This window comes from Podarcis muralis, chromosome 1 (genome assembly GCF_964188315.1).
Source record: "Podarcis muralis chromosome 1, rPodMur119.hap1.1, whole genome shotgun sequence".
Taxonomy (NCBI): domain Eukaryota; kingdom Metazoa; phylum Chordata; class Lepidosauria; order Squamata; family Lacertidae; genus Podarcis; species Podarcis muralis.
The window spans coordinates 22,799,710-22,817,051 of NC_135655.1; the positions used below are offsets into that span (position 1 = coordinate 22,799,710).

The 17,342-nt window shown below is 39.0% G+C and overlaps 1 protein-coding gene across 3 annotated transcripts in view; it reads left to right on the forward strand.

Annotated features, from left to right (window-relative positions):
* The first annotated feature begins 9,644 nt into the window (after nucleotides 1-9,644).
* Nucleotides 9,645-17,342, forward strand: part of FBLN5 (fibulin 5) — a 57,202-nt gene continuing 49,504 nt past the window's right edge. The window contains exons 1-2 of one of the 3 annotated variants that reach the window (XM_028717481.2): nucleotides 9,645-10,958; nucleotides 13,867-13,921. In XM_028717481.2, the coding sequence (XP_028573314.1) occupies nucleotides 10,864-10,958; nucleotides 13,867-13,921 (150 nt within the window). In that variant the 5' untranslated portion in view covers nucleotides 9,645-10,863. The remainder of the gene's footprint in view (nucleotides 10,959-13,866; nucleotides 13,922-17,342) is intronic. The other 2 variants (XM_028717490.2, XM_077924651.1) reach the window with 2 other exon arrangements.

Consider the following 17,342-nt stretch of genomic DNA (forward strand, 5'->3'; position numbering starts at 1 on the left):
ACTGTATAAACTAGGTTGCAATTGCTTGTGAAAAGTATTTCCCTGGTACTGTTGCAAATTAATTCTGTTCTAAGTGGAAGTTCGGGGAACACTTTTTCTCTTCACTTCATTGTGTTTACATAGTGATTGCTGGAGCTAGTCTTCCATCCACAAGTCATTGTTCAGTTTCATTACTCAATGGCTTATGCAGGTACCAGTTCACAAAGCTGCTGTGTTTGAAGGATGGAGAGAAAGACCCTCAAATCTAGGGGTGTACCAAGTTATGTGCCAGGCAGCAGCATTCTAAAAATGCACATGAATGCAAAATTGTTTCAAGGCTCTAATACTGCAGATAAGATTATTCAAGTTCATTCTGTGGAGAAAGTTTGCAGACTCCTATTTCTCTCCTACCTAAAATATTAAAAATGTGTCATGATCCCTTTTCATTCCTTTCAACTGAAGGAGTGCACAAAGGCTATAAACCTCTGGCAGAATGGTAAAAGGGCTGGTCTTATTCTAGTCACTTTGTGAATTTTATTAAATAATATGCATGTTTAGTGATAAACTAAAGGGTCAGGGAAAGAGGTACTTGATACTTGATAGCAGGAGGGAAAGATAAAGGGGTTGGAATAGAAGATGAGTTTGGGACAAAACTGTTGACCAACAGATACAGAATTATATTTGCCTTGTTCAAAGCAGGCATCCTCTTGTTGCATTATAATGTAGTTTGCAAAGGAATTATTTTTTAAAAATACCTATTTGAAAAATCATGAAAATGAAGAAGGTGGCTTCAACAAAGGCTATGAAGTCGAACAGTGTTAAGATTTTCATCCACCCAAATTGTTAAATACCAGGTGCTCTTTAGTGTAATAAAACCTCTTCAGCAACACAGTTCTGGACTGGAGGGCTCAAGAGGAACAAAGGGTGGTTGTGAATTGCATATCATCCCAACCTTTCACAGATAAAAATATGAATTCCTTTCAACACCCCTGTTCCCACACTGATGATTGTACCTGTCCATCTGCTGCATGTTGCATTCATCTACTCTGCAGTAGCTCCCCTGATTTAAAAGCAGAAGGCTTCTGGTACAAAAAGCATTCCTTTTTTTTTTTAACAACAAGTTTTTATTGTTAAGATAATTCATTAATACACATATATTACAAATATACAAGCATACAAACATACATTTCATACAATCCTTAAAAGTGTTCAAACATACTTACATTCAATCCCACAAATAATTGCTTTCCCCATCACCATCCACCACCCCTCACCCCACCTTGGTGTTGGATTTCCAATCTACTCAATTGCAATTTCTTCTTCTATTACTTTCTTTCACACACCTTTAACCTAATTTCATACTTCTTTTTCTATTACACATTGTTATCCATCTTATTTAGTATTTCAGTATTTGAAACAGAACTTGTTTATTCTAATAGGAGTTCTGATTTTTCGATAATGATTTTGCAAGTATCCTTCAAACACCTTCCAGTCCCTATCTGTCTTCTCTTTTGAGATCCTTCCAATTTCTCCTATTGTTTTGGATATACAGTGGTACCTCGCAAGACGAATGCCTCGCAAGACAAAAAACTCGCTAGACGAAAGGGTTTTTTGTTTTTTGAGCTGCTTCGCAAGACGATTTTCCCTATGGGCTTGCTTCGCAAGACGGAAACATCCTGCAAGTTTGTTTCCTTTTTCTTAACACCGTTAATACAGTTGCGACTTGACTTCGAGGAGCAACTCATAGCACGCGGTGTGGTAGCCTTTTTTGAGGTTTTTAAAGACTTTGGTGATTTTTGAAGCTTTTCCAAAACTTTCCCGACACCGTGCTTCGCAAGACGAAAAAAATCGCAAGGCGACAAAACTCGCGGAACGAATTAATTTCGTCTTGCGAGGCACCACTGTATTGTAGTACTCCAATAATTTGGCTAGCCACTCTATTTTTGTCAGTACAATACCACTTTTCCAATTGTTCGCAATCAATAGCTTTGCGGCTACTGTTGCGTATAAATATAAGGTCTTGTCTTCTTCCTTTAGGCTTCCTGGTTCTATTCCCAATAGAAAACCTTCTGGTGTTTTCCTAAATGAATATCTGAACATTTTTTTCATTTCGTTATATATTGTTTCCCAAAATTGTTTGATGTTTAAACAATTCCACCATATATGTATCATAGTAGCTTTTCCAGTGTTGCATCGCCAGCAGACATCGCTACAATTTTTATTCATTTTTGCTATTCTTTCAGGTGTTAAATACCATCTATGTTGTATTTTGAGGTAATTTTCTTTCAATATATAACACATAGTGAATTTCATATCTTCTTTCCACAATTTTCCCCATTGTTCAAACATAATATTTTCCCCGATATCTTGCGCCCATTTAATCATTGATGCTTTAACCAATTCATCCTTTGTTTCCTACTCTAAGATCAGATTATACAATTTAGATATATTTTTTTATTTTTCTTGTATTAAGTATTTATCGAATTTTGATATTTCATTTTCAAATCCTAACTTTTTGTCTTTCGCTAATCTATACTTAATTTGAATATATTGGAACCAATCACTAATATGAGCTTTAATTTCTGTATAATCCTTTAATTCCAATTCTAAATCCAATACATCCGAGTCATCTAATTTGATCCATTCTTTTAGCCAGGTCAGACCCACCGCATCATGATATAACTCCATGTCAGGGAGACCAAATCCTCCTCTCTCCTTCTTATCTATCATTATTTTGTGTTTTATTCTTGGCTTTTCCCCTGACCATACGAATTTAGCCAAATCTCTTTTCCAATTATTAAAACATTTATCTCCTAGTATTGGGATACTTTGAAATAAAAACATCATCCTTGGTAATATGTTCATCTTTATCACCGATATTTTCCCTAGTAAGGAAAGATTTAATTTTCCCCATACTTGCAAATCATTTTTTATTTCATTCCATGTTTTCCCATAGTTCTCATTACTTAAATCTCTAGTGTTTGTTGTTAAATTTATTCCAAGATACCTTATTTTCTTTTTAATTTCCAATCCTGTAATTTCTTGTAATTTCACTTTATCTTTTTCTTCCATATTTTTCACTAATATTTTGGTTTTCCCATAGTTTAATTTGAATCATGCTAATCTGCCATATTCGTTTATGCATTCCAATATTCTAGGTGTACATTGTAGGGGATTTTCTGTTGTGATCATAACATCATCTGCAAAGTCTCTTAACTTGTATCTTTTTCAACCAACTGCTATTCCTCTTATTTGGTTGTCCTGCCTTATTTTCTTTAATAGAACTTCTAATACTATTATAAATAACATTGGGGATAGGGGGCATCCTTGTCTTGTACCTTTAAAGACGTTGATTTCTTCTCCAAACTCCATTAATAATAATTTTTGCTTTCTGTTGGTTATATATTGCATTTATACCTTTTTGGAATTTTTCACCTAGACACAATTCTTTTAATAGTTTTTTCAGAAATTCCCATGAGATTTTATCGAAAGCCTTCTCCGCATCGATTGAAATCAGGGCTGCTTGTTTATCTCTTCTTACTTGTAGATATTCCATTATGTCTATTATATTTCTAATATAATCCTTTATTTGTCTACTTTCCACAAATCCAGCCTGATTTTTATGTACTATTTTTCCTATAATTTTTTTCAACCTGTTAGCCAATAATCCTGCATAAATTTTATAATCCAAATTTAACAATGAAATGGGTCTATAATTTGAGACGGATTCCAAATCCGTACCTTGTTTTGGCAGGAGCATTATATACGCTTGAGTCCAAGAGTCTGGAATATTCCCCTTCTCTACTGCTTCCTCTATTACTTCTTTTAGTGGGCCGATTAATTCATTTAACATTTCTTTGTAGTATTCTGCTGGTATGCCATCTGGACCTGGGGATTTCCCTATTTTTAATTTTTGAATTGATTCCTTAATTTCTACGGTTGATATTGGTTCATTTAATAATTTATGGTCTTCTTCTGCTATCTCTATTAATTTATTTTTCTTTATATATTCCTCTATTTCTTCTATTGGCACTTCATCTTTTTGATATAATTTTTTGTAATATTTTTCAAATTCTTTTTTAATTTCTGTCATATCCCTTATTCTCCTCTCTTCTACTTTTATTTTATTTATTAATTTTTCATTTCTTTGTTTCTTTAATTGCCAGGCAAGGATCTTGCCTGGTTTATTTGCCCATTCAAAATTTTTATATTTCCAAAATTTGATTTGTTGTTCTACCTCCTGTTCTATAATTTTATTATATTCTACTCACAGTAATTTAATCTCTCTTTATTTTTGCTTGCATAGGCCAATTTTTCCTTCCTTTTAATTTCTTCTAAAAGCTCCCTTTTCTTTTTTTCTTTATTCTTATATGCTATTGAGTTTTGTTGTATGAAATATCCCCTAACAACTGCCTTCCCAGCATCCCACACTGTTTTAACATCTGTCCCTTTCCTCCAATTATTTTCAAAATATTCCTTTATCAACTTTCTGGCTCCTTGTATTACTTTTTGGTTTTTTAATAAGAAAACATTCATTCTCCACCTTCCCCCCCTTTCTCCTCTTTTCCTTTAAGAGTTAATGATACTGGATTGTGATCTGTAAGTGTTTTTGGTAATATTTTGGTAATATTCTTTGGTATTTTGGTAATATCTCTGCTTCAATTGTCATATCCTTAGTTTTCCATATACTGTCGATTCGACTATACGAATTTTTGGGTTCTGAGAAATATGTGAACTCCTTTTCGACAGGATATTTATATCTCCATATATCCACTAAATCAAAAATCTTTACCATTTCCACAAAGCTTTTTGGCAGCTTCCCTTCATTCCCCCCCCTCTTCTTCTGCGGTCTATCCAGTTCTGGTTCCATTACTCCATTTAAATCCCCTAACACAATAATTCTCATATCTATATATTCCATTAATAATGATCTTACTTTAACATAGAATTCTGATTTTCTTTTATTTGATCCATACATTCCCGCTACCACAATTGGTTCCCCCTCTAGTGATATTTTGACTATTACAATCCTCCCCTCTTTATCTTCATATAACAATTCTGGTTCATATTTGTTTTTAACATACATTACAACCCCCCTCTTTTTTCTTACATCAGATGCAATGAATTCTTCCCCTAACTTTGGTTTTACCAATAATCTTTTATGCTTAGTATTGATGTGGGTTTCTTGTAAACAAGCAAGGTCCCACTTCTGCCTCTGTAAGATACATTCTATTTTCTGCCTCTTCCTCCTATTATTTAAACCATTTACGTTTCAAGATAACAATTTAAATTTCATTCTTTATTAGTTAAAAAATTATAAAGTTAGTGGAAAAAAGTTTAAATTATCTGCAGTGGTAAAGGAGAAGGGTTTTGTAATAGTTATTGGTCTGATTATTTACTACTGGCGTAGTTCTTTATTCTTCCACCCTTTGCTGAGCTCTTTCTTCTTCTTCCGCCTCATCCGATAGCTCTCCCTTCCTTCCTTCCTCATTTCTTACTTCACTTTTCCCTCCTCCTAATTCGCCTCATTACTTCCTCCAAAACATGTCTGCTTCCTCAAATGTCTCAAATCGTCTTCTTTTTCCTTTGAAGTTGAAGGAAATCCCCACTGGGTATTCCCATCTGAAGGATATTGATTTGGCCTTTAGTGCTTTTGTTAGAAATTGGAATTGCTGTCTCTTTTTTATCAGCCTGGGTGGGACCTCCCGTAAAATTATTATTTCCTTTCCATCTATGGTTAATTTGTTCTTACTCTTTGCTTGGAGGATCTTATCTTTCATCCAATTCGATGTGAATACAATGATGCAGTGTGCTGGCCATTTGTTCATTTTTGCTTTCCTTGAGTTCACTCTGAAGATTTTCTCTGTCTGTTCTATTATGTCTTTTTCCTGTTTGTTTCCTGTTTTTCCTGTTTCCTTAGCCACTTTGCTAAGGTTTCAGTCATCTTCTTCCAAATATCCTCCTTCTCCTCTTCTGGAACATTTCTGAATCTCATGGTCTTCTCTTTAATCTGCATGTGTATCATTGCTAGCGCATCCCCAGTAGCTTCCTGGATTGCTTTTTGTTCCTCCATCTCCTTTTTTGATTTGTCCATTTCTTTTCTTTGTTCCTTTGTTCTTTGCTAATGTTCTTCACCATCTCTTCCATTTGTTGATTTTTATTCTTAATTTCTTGTACTTTCTTGTCTGTCTCCTTCATTCCTTCTAAGACTTCTGTTAATTTTTCCTTTATTTCTTCATTTTCTTTTTCTTTTTTTTTCATTGTGTTTTCTAATTTTTCTAATTTTCCATCAATTGTATTGATTTTTTCTTCCAACTCTCTTCTCAATCCTCCCATGTCCAATTTCAAACTAATAATCTCCCTCAAATCCATGTCTTCAAGGCCTGAGTTTCTTCTTAATTGTTGCTGTTGACTTCCAGTTCCAGTCGTCTGTTTTTTAATTGCACGAGACATTTTACGTTCTCTATTTCAACCACCAGATGTCCTTCTATTGTTTCAATTTTCCTTTATTACGGCTTTTCCTACTTTGTCCACTGGGTGTCACTGCTTCTTATTTACTCAGCTTGCCAGCTTCTGCCCTCCTTTAATCCTCTCTTTCACTATTTTGTCTTCGTCACTTCCTCCTTCTTCCTCCTTCCTCCTTCTTGATGATTACTCAGCGTCTTCAGACCCTCAATGCCATCTTATCTTATCTGTTAAATTCCCCTCCTTTCCCCCACAGCATTCCTTATTCCTTTGTCCTTATCTTTCCTTCAAGGACATTCAGTTTCAAAGCAGCTGCTTTACTCCGCCCAGCTCCAACAACAGGCAGCCTGCACCGCTTTGCACTTTGTAGTAAGTCCGTTTCAGATAGTGTGCTTTTCAAATAGTTTAATTGCAATCTGAGTGATTTCTTAACACTCTCTCCATATTTTTTTCTGTTCTTCTGTCTTCTCTTTACTTTTGTGGTAGCATTACTTCTCCTCCGCTATTTTTACTCTTTATCTTGTTTTGGGTTTACTCGCTCTGTGAGGGATCCCCCCCCCCCCGAGTTCCCCTTTCCCCCCTTGTCTTATTTCCTTTTAGGTTTTATTGCTGCTGCTACCACTTTACGTTTACTTTAATATAGAAATAGAGATTTTACCATCTTGTCGCTGCTTCAGTGATGTGAGGCTTTTCACCGGTCTGTTTGATGTTCTTCTCTATGCCTGGATTCCCCCCCCACCTCAGCCGTTTTTTTCTTTTGGCGAGGGGTGCCGGGACTCCAAAAAGACACTACCGAAGTTCCTTTGACTTGAGCTTCCTTCCAAGCCTTTTCAGGGGTCGTTTAGCCAAACATTGCCCCTCGCAGTACCGGTGTACGCCCCGACCTGCTTACTGCAGTCAGAGCTCACCCTGTTGCAGCTGTGGTAAAAGCGGAAGTGCATTCCTGTCCTATGATATCTATACCAAAATAAAGCTCACGAGTTGTAGCATAAGAAATTATAGTCTGTGCACTACTTGGTGCCTCGACAACACAATCTTTTTTTCCTTTCTACTCAGATGTAAGCCCCATTAAGTTCAGTGGGGCCCAGATAGATCGTTTTAAGATTCCAACCTTAGGCTCAATGGCTGTGCATTTATGCATATATAGATTAGAGACACTATGTATCTGTTCTCTTCCCAGATTTAATATCTAGCAGCTTTCATGCACAAGCTTATGCAAGGTGCACATACACTCTCCAAAAGGCAAAAACGCTGTTGTAGTCCAAGCACCTGCTTAGCTGAAGGAGTTGCCACAAGGAGGCATACAAGCCAAGGAACCACCTAACCATCTTAGGTACTCCACTCCAGATTTCTTTGATTTTTAACATAATTTTTATTGAGTTTTCCATATTTCATTACAATTTCATTACACAAATCCATAACTTAAAACATTGCTCACACAAAGCATCGACCTCCTTCCCACCCTCTTTCTGACTTTCAAACATCTTTACCAATTCTTCGCATTTCTATAGCCACTTTTTTACCTTATATCTATTTTTGACGTTCACCTCCTTATATGTAAAACAGCTCCTTATTTTCACATTACCAAACATTTCAACAATCCTCTACAAACCTTTTCAAATGTTTACAATTTTCTTTCATATAAAATATAAATTTGCTCCAGTCCTTTTGAATCCACTGAAGATTTGTGTAGGGTTTGCTCCTTAGCCTTTTCTTCTCCCACAAGTCAGCAGAATTTTCAGATCAGTTTTCCTTCTCCTAGATGGGCTAGCTTTGCAGGTTGATGAGCCACATCTGCCCCTCATTTCCCTCTACATTACATGCAGAACCCACCTTCTTGACAATGGAACCCACTATTGGTCTCGTCCATGCAATCTGCAGAAGCCTGTCTTCATCGCATGCAGGGGAACCTCTCTAACTCCAGAGGGTTTGAGAACCATTGGTTCACTTCACCTGCTTTAGCTGGCCACTGAAAGCCATTTCCCGAGATGTGGCTGCTATCGCATGCTTCTAGGAGCCACAGGTGAGAGCTCCGTGCAGGGTGGGGGTCAAAGGTGAACAAACAATCCCAGAAGGTGCCTAGCGTGTCGCTCACCAGTGGTACTACCCCTCCCCTGATATCCCATACACCCCAGATAGGTATCATAGAGCAAGCAAAAAAGTGGTGAGAATCTGTATCTTACAAAAAATACTGCAAAACAGAATTTAGATTGCATTTTAGCAGTCAAAGTTCAACCAGTGTGGGAACAGTGGATTAATTTGATATTGTATACCTAATATTAGCTATAAACCAGCATAGGATGGACTAGAGGCATTTAAAGTTTATTCAGTCAGACTGCGTACACGAACGGGACTTGGCTTGCCGTTTATGCGGAGTCAGTATAGTCTCTTATCTGAAAATCCATTCAATTTGCACTTATCTCTGAACTTCATGTAGTTTCTGGAATAATGAATTTTAAAAGGATATGGGTATATTGCCAACATTACGACAAACAATAAAAAAACACCACACCAAATAGTGATTTAAAACAACACTATATCATATTGCAGACAGCAGTTAAAACAATGTAGAAATGTCATAAAATTATTGGCCCAAAGCCTGTTTTGTTTTTTTAAAGTATTTACATGTTTCTTGAATGCAGGTAAAGGTTTATTAATAGTTAAACTAGTCAGGCAAGTTTATGAGACAATGGCCACCTAAGGACCACCATTAGTCTAAAAGGAGAAGAGACGGTACCCTCTGGGCAAATGAATGGAACTTTTGCCCTCTAACAAGCTGCTACTTAGAAAGGCAATAGGCAGTGCTAGAAGCAGGCAGCAGCTAAAGACAGAGCCATTTTTGCTTGATTCCAAGGCTGTGACTCTGGGAGAGGCAAGACCTTCTAGGTCCGGATGTTAATGCTGTGAGCCCCCCACCCCAAATCTTAGCTACAAGTTGTATATTTGTGTAGATAAACTATATATCATAACTATATATCATTCCAAGGAAACCAAATCCTGGGAAAGTGTCCGGAACCCCTCAGAGGCTGGGATGGCATGCAACAATACATAGAAAGCAGCCATATACTGTCTGTCTAGTGCAGTATTGCCTATATACCTTGTGAAACATGGACTACTTATAAACGTCATGTCCAACTCCTCGAAAGATTCCATCAACAGTGTCTCCAAAAAAATTTACACATCACTTGGGGAGACAGGAAACGAATGCCAATGTACTGGAAGAAGCAAAGATACCAGTGTCGAAGCAATGATTCTTCAATATCAACTTTGTTGGACTGGTCATGTTGTTCGGATGCCTAATTATTGTCTTCCAAAGCAACTACTCTATTCTGAACTTTAAAATGGAAATTGTAATGGCGGTGGTCAACAAAAGAGGTTTAAAGACTCTCAAGGCAAATCTTTAAAAATGTAGTATAAACACCAACAACTAGGAAACACTAGCCTGCGAGCGCTCCAATTGGAGAACAGCCTTTACCAAGGCTTTGAAGATGCTCAAACTCAGAACGCAAGGGAGAAACACACTAAGAGGAAGGCACACTTGGCAAATCCACACCATGATCAACTCCCGCCCGGAAACCAATGTCCCCACTGTGGAAGAACATATGGATCCCGAATTGGCCTCTACAGTCACTTACGGACTCACTTTTAAAACCATATTTATGGAAGACAATCTTATTCAGCTATGAGTGATCAGAAGAAGAATTTATTTGTATTTATTTACTATATTTTGCTATTACATTTTAATTCTACCTTTCCTCCAAGGAACTCAAGGAAGGAATTCATTCTTTGCCCATCAGATGGTTGAAGCTCTCTTTGGTATATTTGGTCGGCAACAAATTGTTTAGGAAGGCATAAGATAATGAGACATAATCAAGATTAGTTCTTGAGGACGTCTTTCTATCTGCCCCATGCCAGTACTGCTGTTCCTCCCGTGGCACACTCCTCAGTAACATTTGCAGCGGGAAAGGCTTCTCTTCAAACTGTGAGCGGTTTTTTTTAATCCTGGCAGGCTCCTCAGGAGTGTTGTGAGGAGTCTAGCCAGTTGGTGAGCTCTCTAATCTAAAACAGCTGTCCCCAGACTGAGGCCTCCCATTTGCATTGTTTAACATACTTAGAAAATGAAGTGTTCATTTTTAACATTCCTCCTCCAATTGGTTTAATGCTGAATTACAGAAGAGAACTAAGCAAAACCAGGTGCTTTTGCTGTATTCTCTCCAGTGTCTAAGGAGGAGCAGATCTCTCCTTCTTCCTTCACTCTTCTCCCCTCCTTCCTTCCCTCCCTCCCTCCTCCTCTTCCTTCCTTCCCTCTCTCTCTCTCTCTCTCTCTCTCTCTCTCTCTTTCTGCTTCTCTATGATTTTGGGTCTTTCATTCTGTGGAATATAAATGATGGCAGGACTAACGTTCTGGCAAAAGGTTTAATGTGCAAAACTATTTTTCAGCTATTCAGCTGTGCACACATTATTTTCCCTGCTCAACTTTTTTCTTCAGTTTTGGACATGACAGGATTAAAAAGGTAGGTCCTATGCACTCTCTCTCTCTCTCTCCCTCTCTTAGTGTTTACTGAATGCAAACCTTGCTTAATAGCTGATGTCTCTTCTCCTATCACATTTGCTAAAACTGTATGTAAACTAACAGGAGGGAGAGCAGGGAAACAGACTATTCTGTAGCATGATGTATACGTAGCATCTACCAATTTCCTTTGCACTCTTTTCTCTTTTTGCCCTTGATAGCTGCAGTAACTCATAGAAAGTGTGGATCTTAAAGGGGGTTTCCCCCCTGTGCAAACATGTGTAAAAAAAAATTGATTTCATCGTTCACTATTATTTAACTGCTATTGCATCTGGTGGCTAAGCCAGCCTCTCCAGCTGATAAATGTGACAGATCTCTTGAGAATAGCTGTCTGGAAGAAGTGATAGGGATTGTAAATAAAGTAAACCTGGAAACATGACACTGAAGAGATATACAGAAATTCGGGGATTTGTTGTTGATGAAGAAGATTATATCACTCTCCCTGTAAATGGTGCTTTACAGAGGAGGCCAAACAAAAAAAGTCAGGTCTCTACCCCAAGGAGCTTGCAATGTAAATTTTGAATGGGGAAAAATGACAGAGGGAGGAAGAGGAAGGCAAGAGGTGAATAATATGCACAAGGTCAGTTACATGCAGCTAGGAATTAAGCCAAATCCTTAATCTTGCTGTTGACTGGTGACTCTGAAACCTCTTTCCTCCTCCACCCTCAAAAGTGTTGATGAGCAGAGCTTTATGTGTTGCACTTTCAGTACAGAGGAACAGAGCTCCTTCAGGGCCATTTAAGCAAGAAAGGTCTAACTCTGAATACCAGTTGCACCAGCAAAGGAGGAATTTTGCCTTCATGCGCTGGTTCCATGGGTGCATCTGGTTGGCCATGGTGGCAAACTGGGCTAGATGGAACTTGTGTCTGACCCAGCAGTCATCTTCCTATGTTATATTTGCAAGTGTGCTTGTTCTAATGTGTGGATGTAACCAACATGTGGTCACAAACAGGTGTGCCATATACTGGTATATTCATCAGGGATCCAGGATTGCCCAGTTACTTGTACACTCTCATTGGCAAGCCCAGGTTTGCTGCTTTGTAATATGAGCAACAGCTTGGTGTCCTTCTCCTTGTGCTACAGAATGAATCTGCACTTGGGTGTACATTTTTGAAGTTGGACTACCTCACTGGAAAGCTTCCAGGAGCTCCATAGACAAAGTTCAGCATTGAATGACAGATGACATAGCACTAGGCAGTGTCTCTGGAGAACAATTCTAGTTTTCTATGACTGAAAGGCCTGCCAAGCAAGCAAACATCTGCCTGCACAGGATTACCAGTGGAGGGATTTGCTTGGTTTTTTGTGTGCTTTGTTTCTGAATCGTGTTCTGAAGGGCTTAAGAAGTTGCTGTCAGAATTAAAAACAGCATTGTTTGCCTCCTCTGTAATAGGCAGAGAGAACAAAATATGCTGTTAGCATCCACTTGTGCTTTGGGAGTTGAAAACTCTGGGAGCGGCAATGAGGAAAGTTTTCTTTGAAGCATTGGCCTTCCTAGAAAATGTTTTAAATCAAATCCCCCACAAACAGTTAAATAGACATAGAAGCTATATATTAATAAAGGTGCAATCAACCAAAAAGTTGTTTTGCACAAGCTCCATTAAACTACCATGCTCTCTCATACATCAAATTTCAATGGGGCTTGTACTAAAAATTATGATGGATTATGTCAGCTAATGTAATCAAGTTGCTTTCCTGGAAAGTAGATCACACAAATACGGTATGAACTAAAGTTCAAGAAACTTTATGTTGAGAGACTGAAAGATTATATGACAGCAAATCTACAGAAATAATAATGTTCACATTTTAAACATTTGATTTCCAAGGCATAGGGACGGCTGTATTTTAAGTATTCAAAAATAGTCAGCACTCTAATACCACTTTAAAAGTCATGGCTTCTTCCAAAGAATCCTTTGGACTGCAGCTTGTTAAGAGTGTTGAGAAATGTTAGGAGAGCCCTCATAGAGTTACAATTCCCAGCACCCTAATGATCAATTGTAATGATGAGCTGTACCTTTGAAGAGTTGGCATCCAGCACCTAAACACAGGACAGATATTAAGCCGGCGATTTTCAAACTGTGTGCCATCTGAAAGTGTGCTATAAAATTAGGGGTTCTTTTAAGTATAGACTTAACATGAAAGGCAGCATAAGGTCTCACTAAATGTAATGGAAGACCAAAAATACAAAACAACAGAGGACAGCAACTCCCTGCTAGCTGCAGGATCACACAGCTCAAATCCTCTACAGATGGGCAACCTGTAGCCCCTGTGGATGGTTTTGTAGTACATTCCCCATCATCCCATGCTATCTGGGGCTGATGGGAGCTGGAGTCCAACAATGTCTTGGAGGGCCACAGTTTTCCCACAGTTTCTGCCTAGACCGAACAACCAGAAGATGACCCTTAAAGATCCAGCAACTCTATTTTAAAGAACTGTTCAATAGGCCACAGGCTCCTCCTGAATGCTTCTTTCATAGGCGGCTGTGTATTACTTGACTCAGTGAATGTTTCATTGCCCTGCTCTGCTATTCTTCTGTTGGGAGTGGGTAATTTAGCCAGAGTGGCAATTTTGCTGTGTTGTGCAATCACACCTGATGCAGAGAAAGACAGCATTACTTGCCCTCAGAGGAAGTGCACATTATGGTCAGGACAGACCCTTGTAGGCAAAAGCCCAGAGTCTCGCTCAGCGGAGAGCAGCCTCAAATACAGCAGGGCTGGCTTGCCACATATTAAAGTCAACAAAGTGATCTCCTCTGGATGCAATGGTGGCTAAGTGCACTGGGGTCATATCAGAAAGCAGGTGGGTTACACATATCACTGTCCTGCATAATGATGAGGTTTGTGTTCCTATTGCAGGATAATTACCATTTTCATGGTGGCTGCCTGCCTCTTAAGTCGTGGGAAGACGCAGGTAAGATATGTCATAAACATTTCAACGTTTTATACAAAGAGATTTCATGACCGTGGACTGCCAAAGAGGAAGACCAGGACACAGTGTAATATTGGATTTGTGTTACACTGCTGGCTTGGGTGAAGACAGAACCAGAGCCTGATATTTGCATTAGACTTATTCTCTCATTCAACTTGGTGGTGGTGCGGATAATAATAATAATAATAATAATAATAATAATAATAATAATAGTGTTATATGGCCTTTGTAAGAACAAAAATCAATAGTTGCATCAATAAGTAGAAGTTATGGTAAACTGACTTAGAAAAAACATGTAAAAGCCATGTAAAAACTAGTAAGAACCCAGCATTGCTATGCAGAACTTGTCTTCAGCTCAACATCTTCTCCACACCCTTATAGATCAGTGATTGAACACATCTCCAGGTTAAAGGCTCAGGTAGTGGCTCATGGGATAGGCCTCACTCTTTCTGAGACCATGGAGAGCTGCTGCCAGCCAGAGTAGACCAGTGGTGGCAGACTGTGGCCCTCTACAGGCTGTTGGACTCCAACTCCCATCATCCCCAGCCAACATGGTCACTGTTGAGGGATTGTGAGAGCTGTAATCCATCAACATCTGGAGGGCCACAAGTTCCCCACCCTTCAAGTACAAAATCTTGGATTTGATAGACCAATAGTTTGATCTGGTGTAATTCAGTTCCTTATGTCAGCCTACCCAAATCCTAACCAGGTTCATAACAGATTCATCAAAATCGTGCCCCAAAGCCAATCACCTAATACGCAATGTAGTTAGGGCAGAAGTAATACATATCTCTACCAGATATGGTGATCAGGTGAAAAAGAGGGCAGGATTCTGGCACCTAAACAGTTTTGTAGACAAGGGAGTTTCAGCTGCTCTTTTCCGCCTTTGCCAGATGGCGGCAAATGTATTTCCTACAGGCGCATCTTTAGGACAGAATTCCCTGCAACATGAGCTGTGACAAGAGACATATGTTGACAGAGAGATTATTGATAAAACTATTGTCCCTAGAATACAGAAGGCAGAAGCAAATGGCCATTGTTTATTTTAGCTTTAAAATATATAGGAAAACACACTTTAGGCCAGAATTCTAAGGTGTGCAGTGAAACCCAAACAGTAGAGAGTTTGTTGTTTTTTTAAAAAATGAAAGAAGGTCCAGGCCCAGAGGCCTACCATTTGATGAGAATGACAAACAATAATATGTGACCGCTTTTATTTATTTATTTTTAAGATGGTCTTAAAATTTTTTTTAGCTGTTAATAATATTTTAAAATTTTTTTTATGTGCGATGGTTTGTCTCCAGTCAGTGACATTGGCCTGTTAGCACAAGGAGATCCACTTGTATGACAGAAGTCCCCTTCCCTCTCATCTGCCTATGTGCCCCCAACCACAAATAGTTTGGCAGTGTTGGAGGTTGGTCCCCAGAATAGTTTGGGGAGGCACAGGGGGGATAATAGCAAGGGGACTTTCTGTTGCTTATTTTCAACTGTATTGTTTTGCCGCTTTGTTGTTTGCTGCCCTGGGCTCATCTCAGAGAACTGCAGGATAATAATAATAATAATAATAATAATAATAATAATAATAATAATAATAATAATAATAGAACCCTGGTAGCATAGCTGTCTCTGGGATGCTAGGAGCACAGTCTCTCTCTTTTTGGCTCTGAGGAACTGCAATATGAAACTGAGGAGATGGGGGTAGAGATGGAGATTCTGAGGAGAACAGGACAGAGAGACTGAGGAGATTACAGAGAGGGAATAAAGGATCCATATTGGCAGAAACAGTAGCAACAGTTTATGCCTTTTGCCATCACATAGAAGCTCCAAGGCCAAGGTGTGTGACAGAATCTGAGGCCTAGCCCTAAAGCCAGCAATAAGTTTGTGAGATTCTGAATGCTCACCTGGCCGACTTGAAAGCTGGACTTTGCTTTTATTCCGTTGCTTAGAAACGTTTTAAAAATCATATACTTGCCTGAGCTGTTCCTTTTCATCCCTCACCTCTTCCCTCCTTCCTGTTAAATAAATTATAGCTGTTGCCTTTCAATTTAAATAATTTGCTCACTAGTTGCTTCACCTACCTATGGTGGACATTTACACATAGCCAAAAAATTAGGATAAAATAGGACACATGTTTTCATAAACATTCCACATGCTACTATATATGTATAAGACGACAATTTAGAAATAATTGCTGCAGTTTAATTAGAAATGCATCTGATGTGCATATGTCTGCAGCTCAGTTGGTAAAGCATGAGACTCAGAATCCCAGGGTCGTGGGTTCAAGCCCCACATTGGGTGAAAGATGCCTGCATTGCAGAGGGCTGGACTAGATGACCCACATGGTCCCTTCCAACTCTACAGCTCTGTGATTCTGTGACCATGGTGGGGAAGACTGTGACCTACATTGCCTGCTCACTTTTCTGTCCTGATAGAAACTGCTGATAGGCAATTTGAAAGCGCCTGTGGCCCATTTTATGGATTTTAATCTTGCATATGACATTCTCACAATAAATTCTGGGAACTGTAGTTTCTTAAGGATGCTGGGAAATGTAGCTCTGTGAGGGGTAAACTAGAGTTCCTAGGATTATTTGGGGGAAACCATGTGCTTTAAATGTACGGTACATTATCAGCCTTGGACATTAATTATTATTATTATTATTATTATTATTATTATTATTATTATTATTAATTTGTACCCCGCCCACTCTGGGCGGCTTCCAACAAAGATTCAAAATAAACATTAAAATGTCACACATTAAAAACTTCCCTCAACAGGGCTGCCTTAAGATGTCTTCTGAATGTCAGGTAGTTGTTTATCTCTTTGATATCTGGTGGGAGGGCGTTCCACAGGGCGGGTGCCACTACCAAGAAGGCCCTCTGCCTGGTTCCATGTAGCTTTGCTTCTCGCAGTGAGGGAACCGCCAGAAGGCCCTCGGTGCTGGACCTCAGCGTCCGGGCAGAACAATGGAGGTGAAGACGCTCCTTCAGGTATACTGGGCCGAGGCCGTTTAGGGCTTTAAAGGTCAACACCAACACTTTGAATTGTGCTCGTAAATGTATATATGATGTCTTCCAGTATTATTAAATTTATATGCTGCCCATCTCCTAAAGGTCCCTAGGGCAGCAACAGAGCACTGTCCTCTTGATAGTCCCTCAAAAAACCCCACAAAAAACCACATGTGCATGGCACAGCTAGGCAAGCCAACATGCTGGGCCAACACTTAACACACCCCTTGTTATCCTCATCAAGCAGGGTGTTGATGAACACAACCTTCATTGCATTGTCAGGAAATTCTCACACGCATTCATGGATCACACTGGCCCATGAACGCTGTGAACCCAGTTTCCTTGGAACTTGGCAGGCAGGCTGAAGAGTCTTGACTGGTGGGGCAGCTGGCTGAGCTGC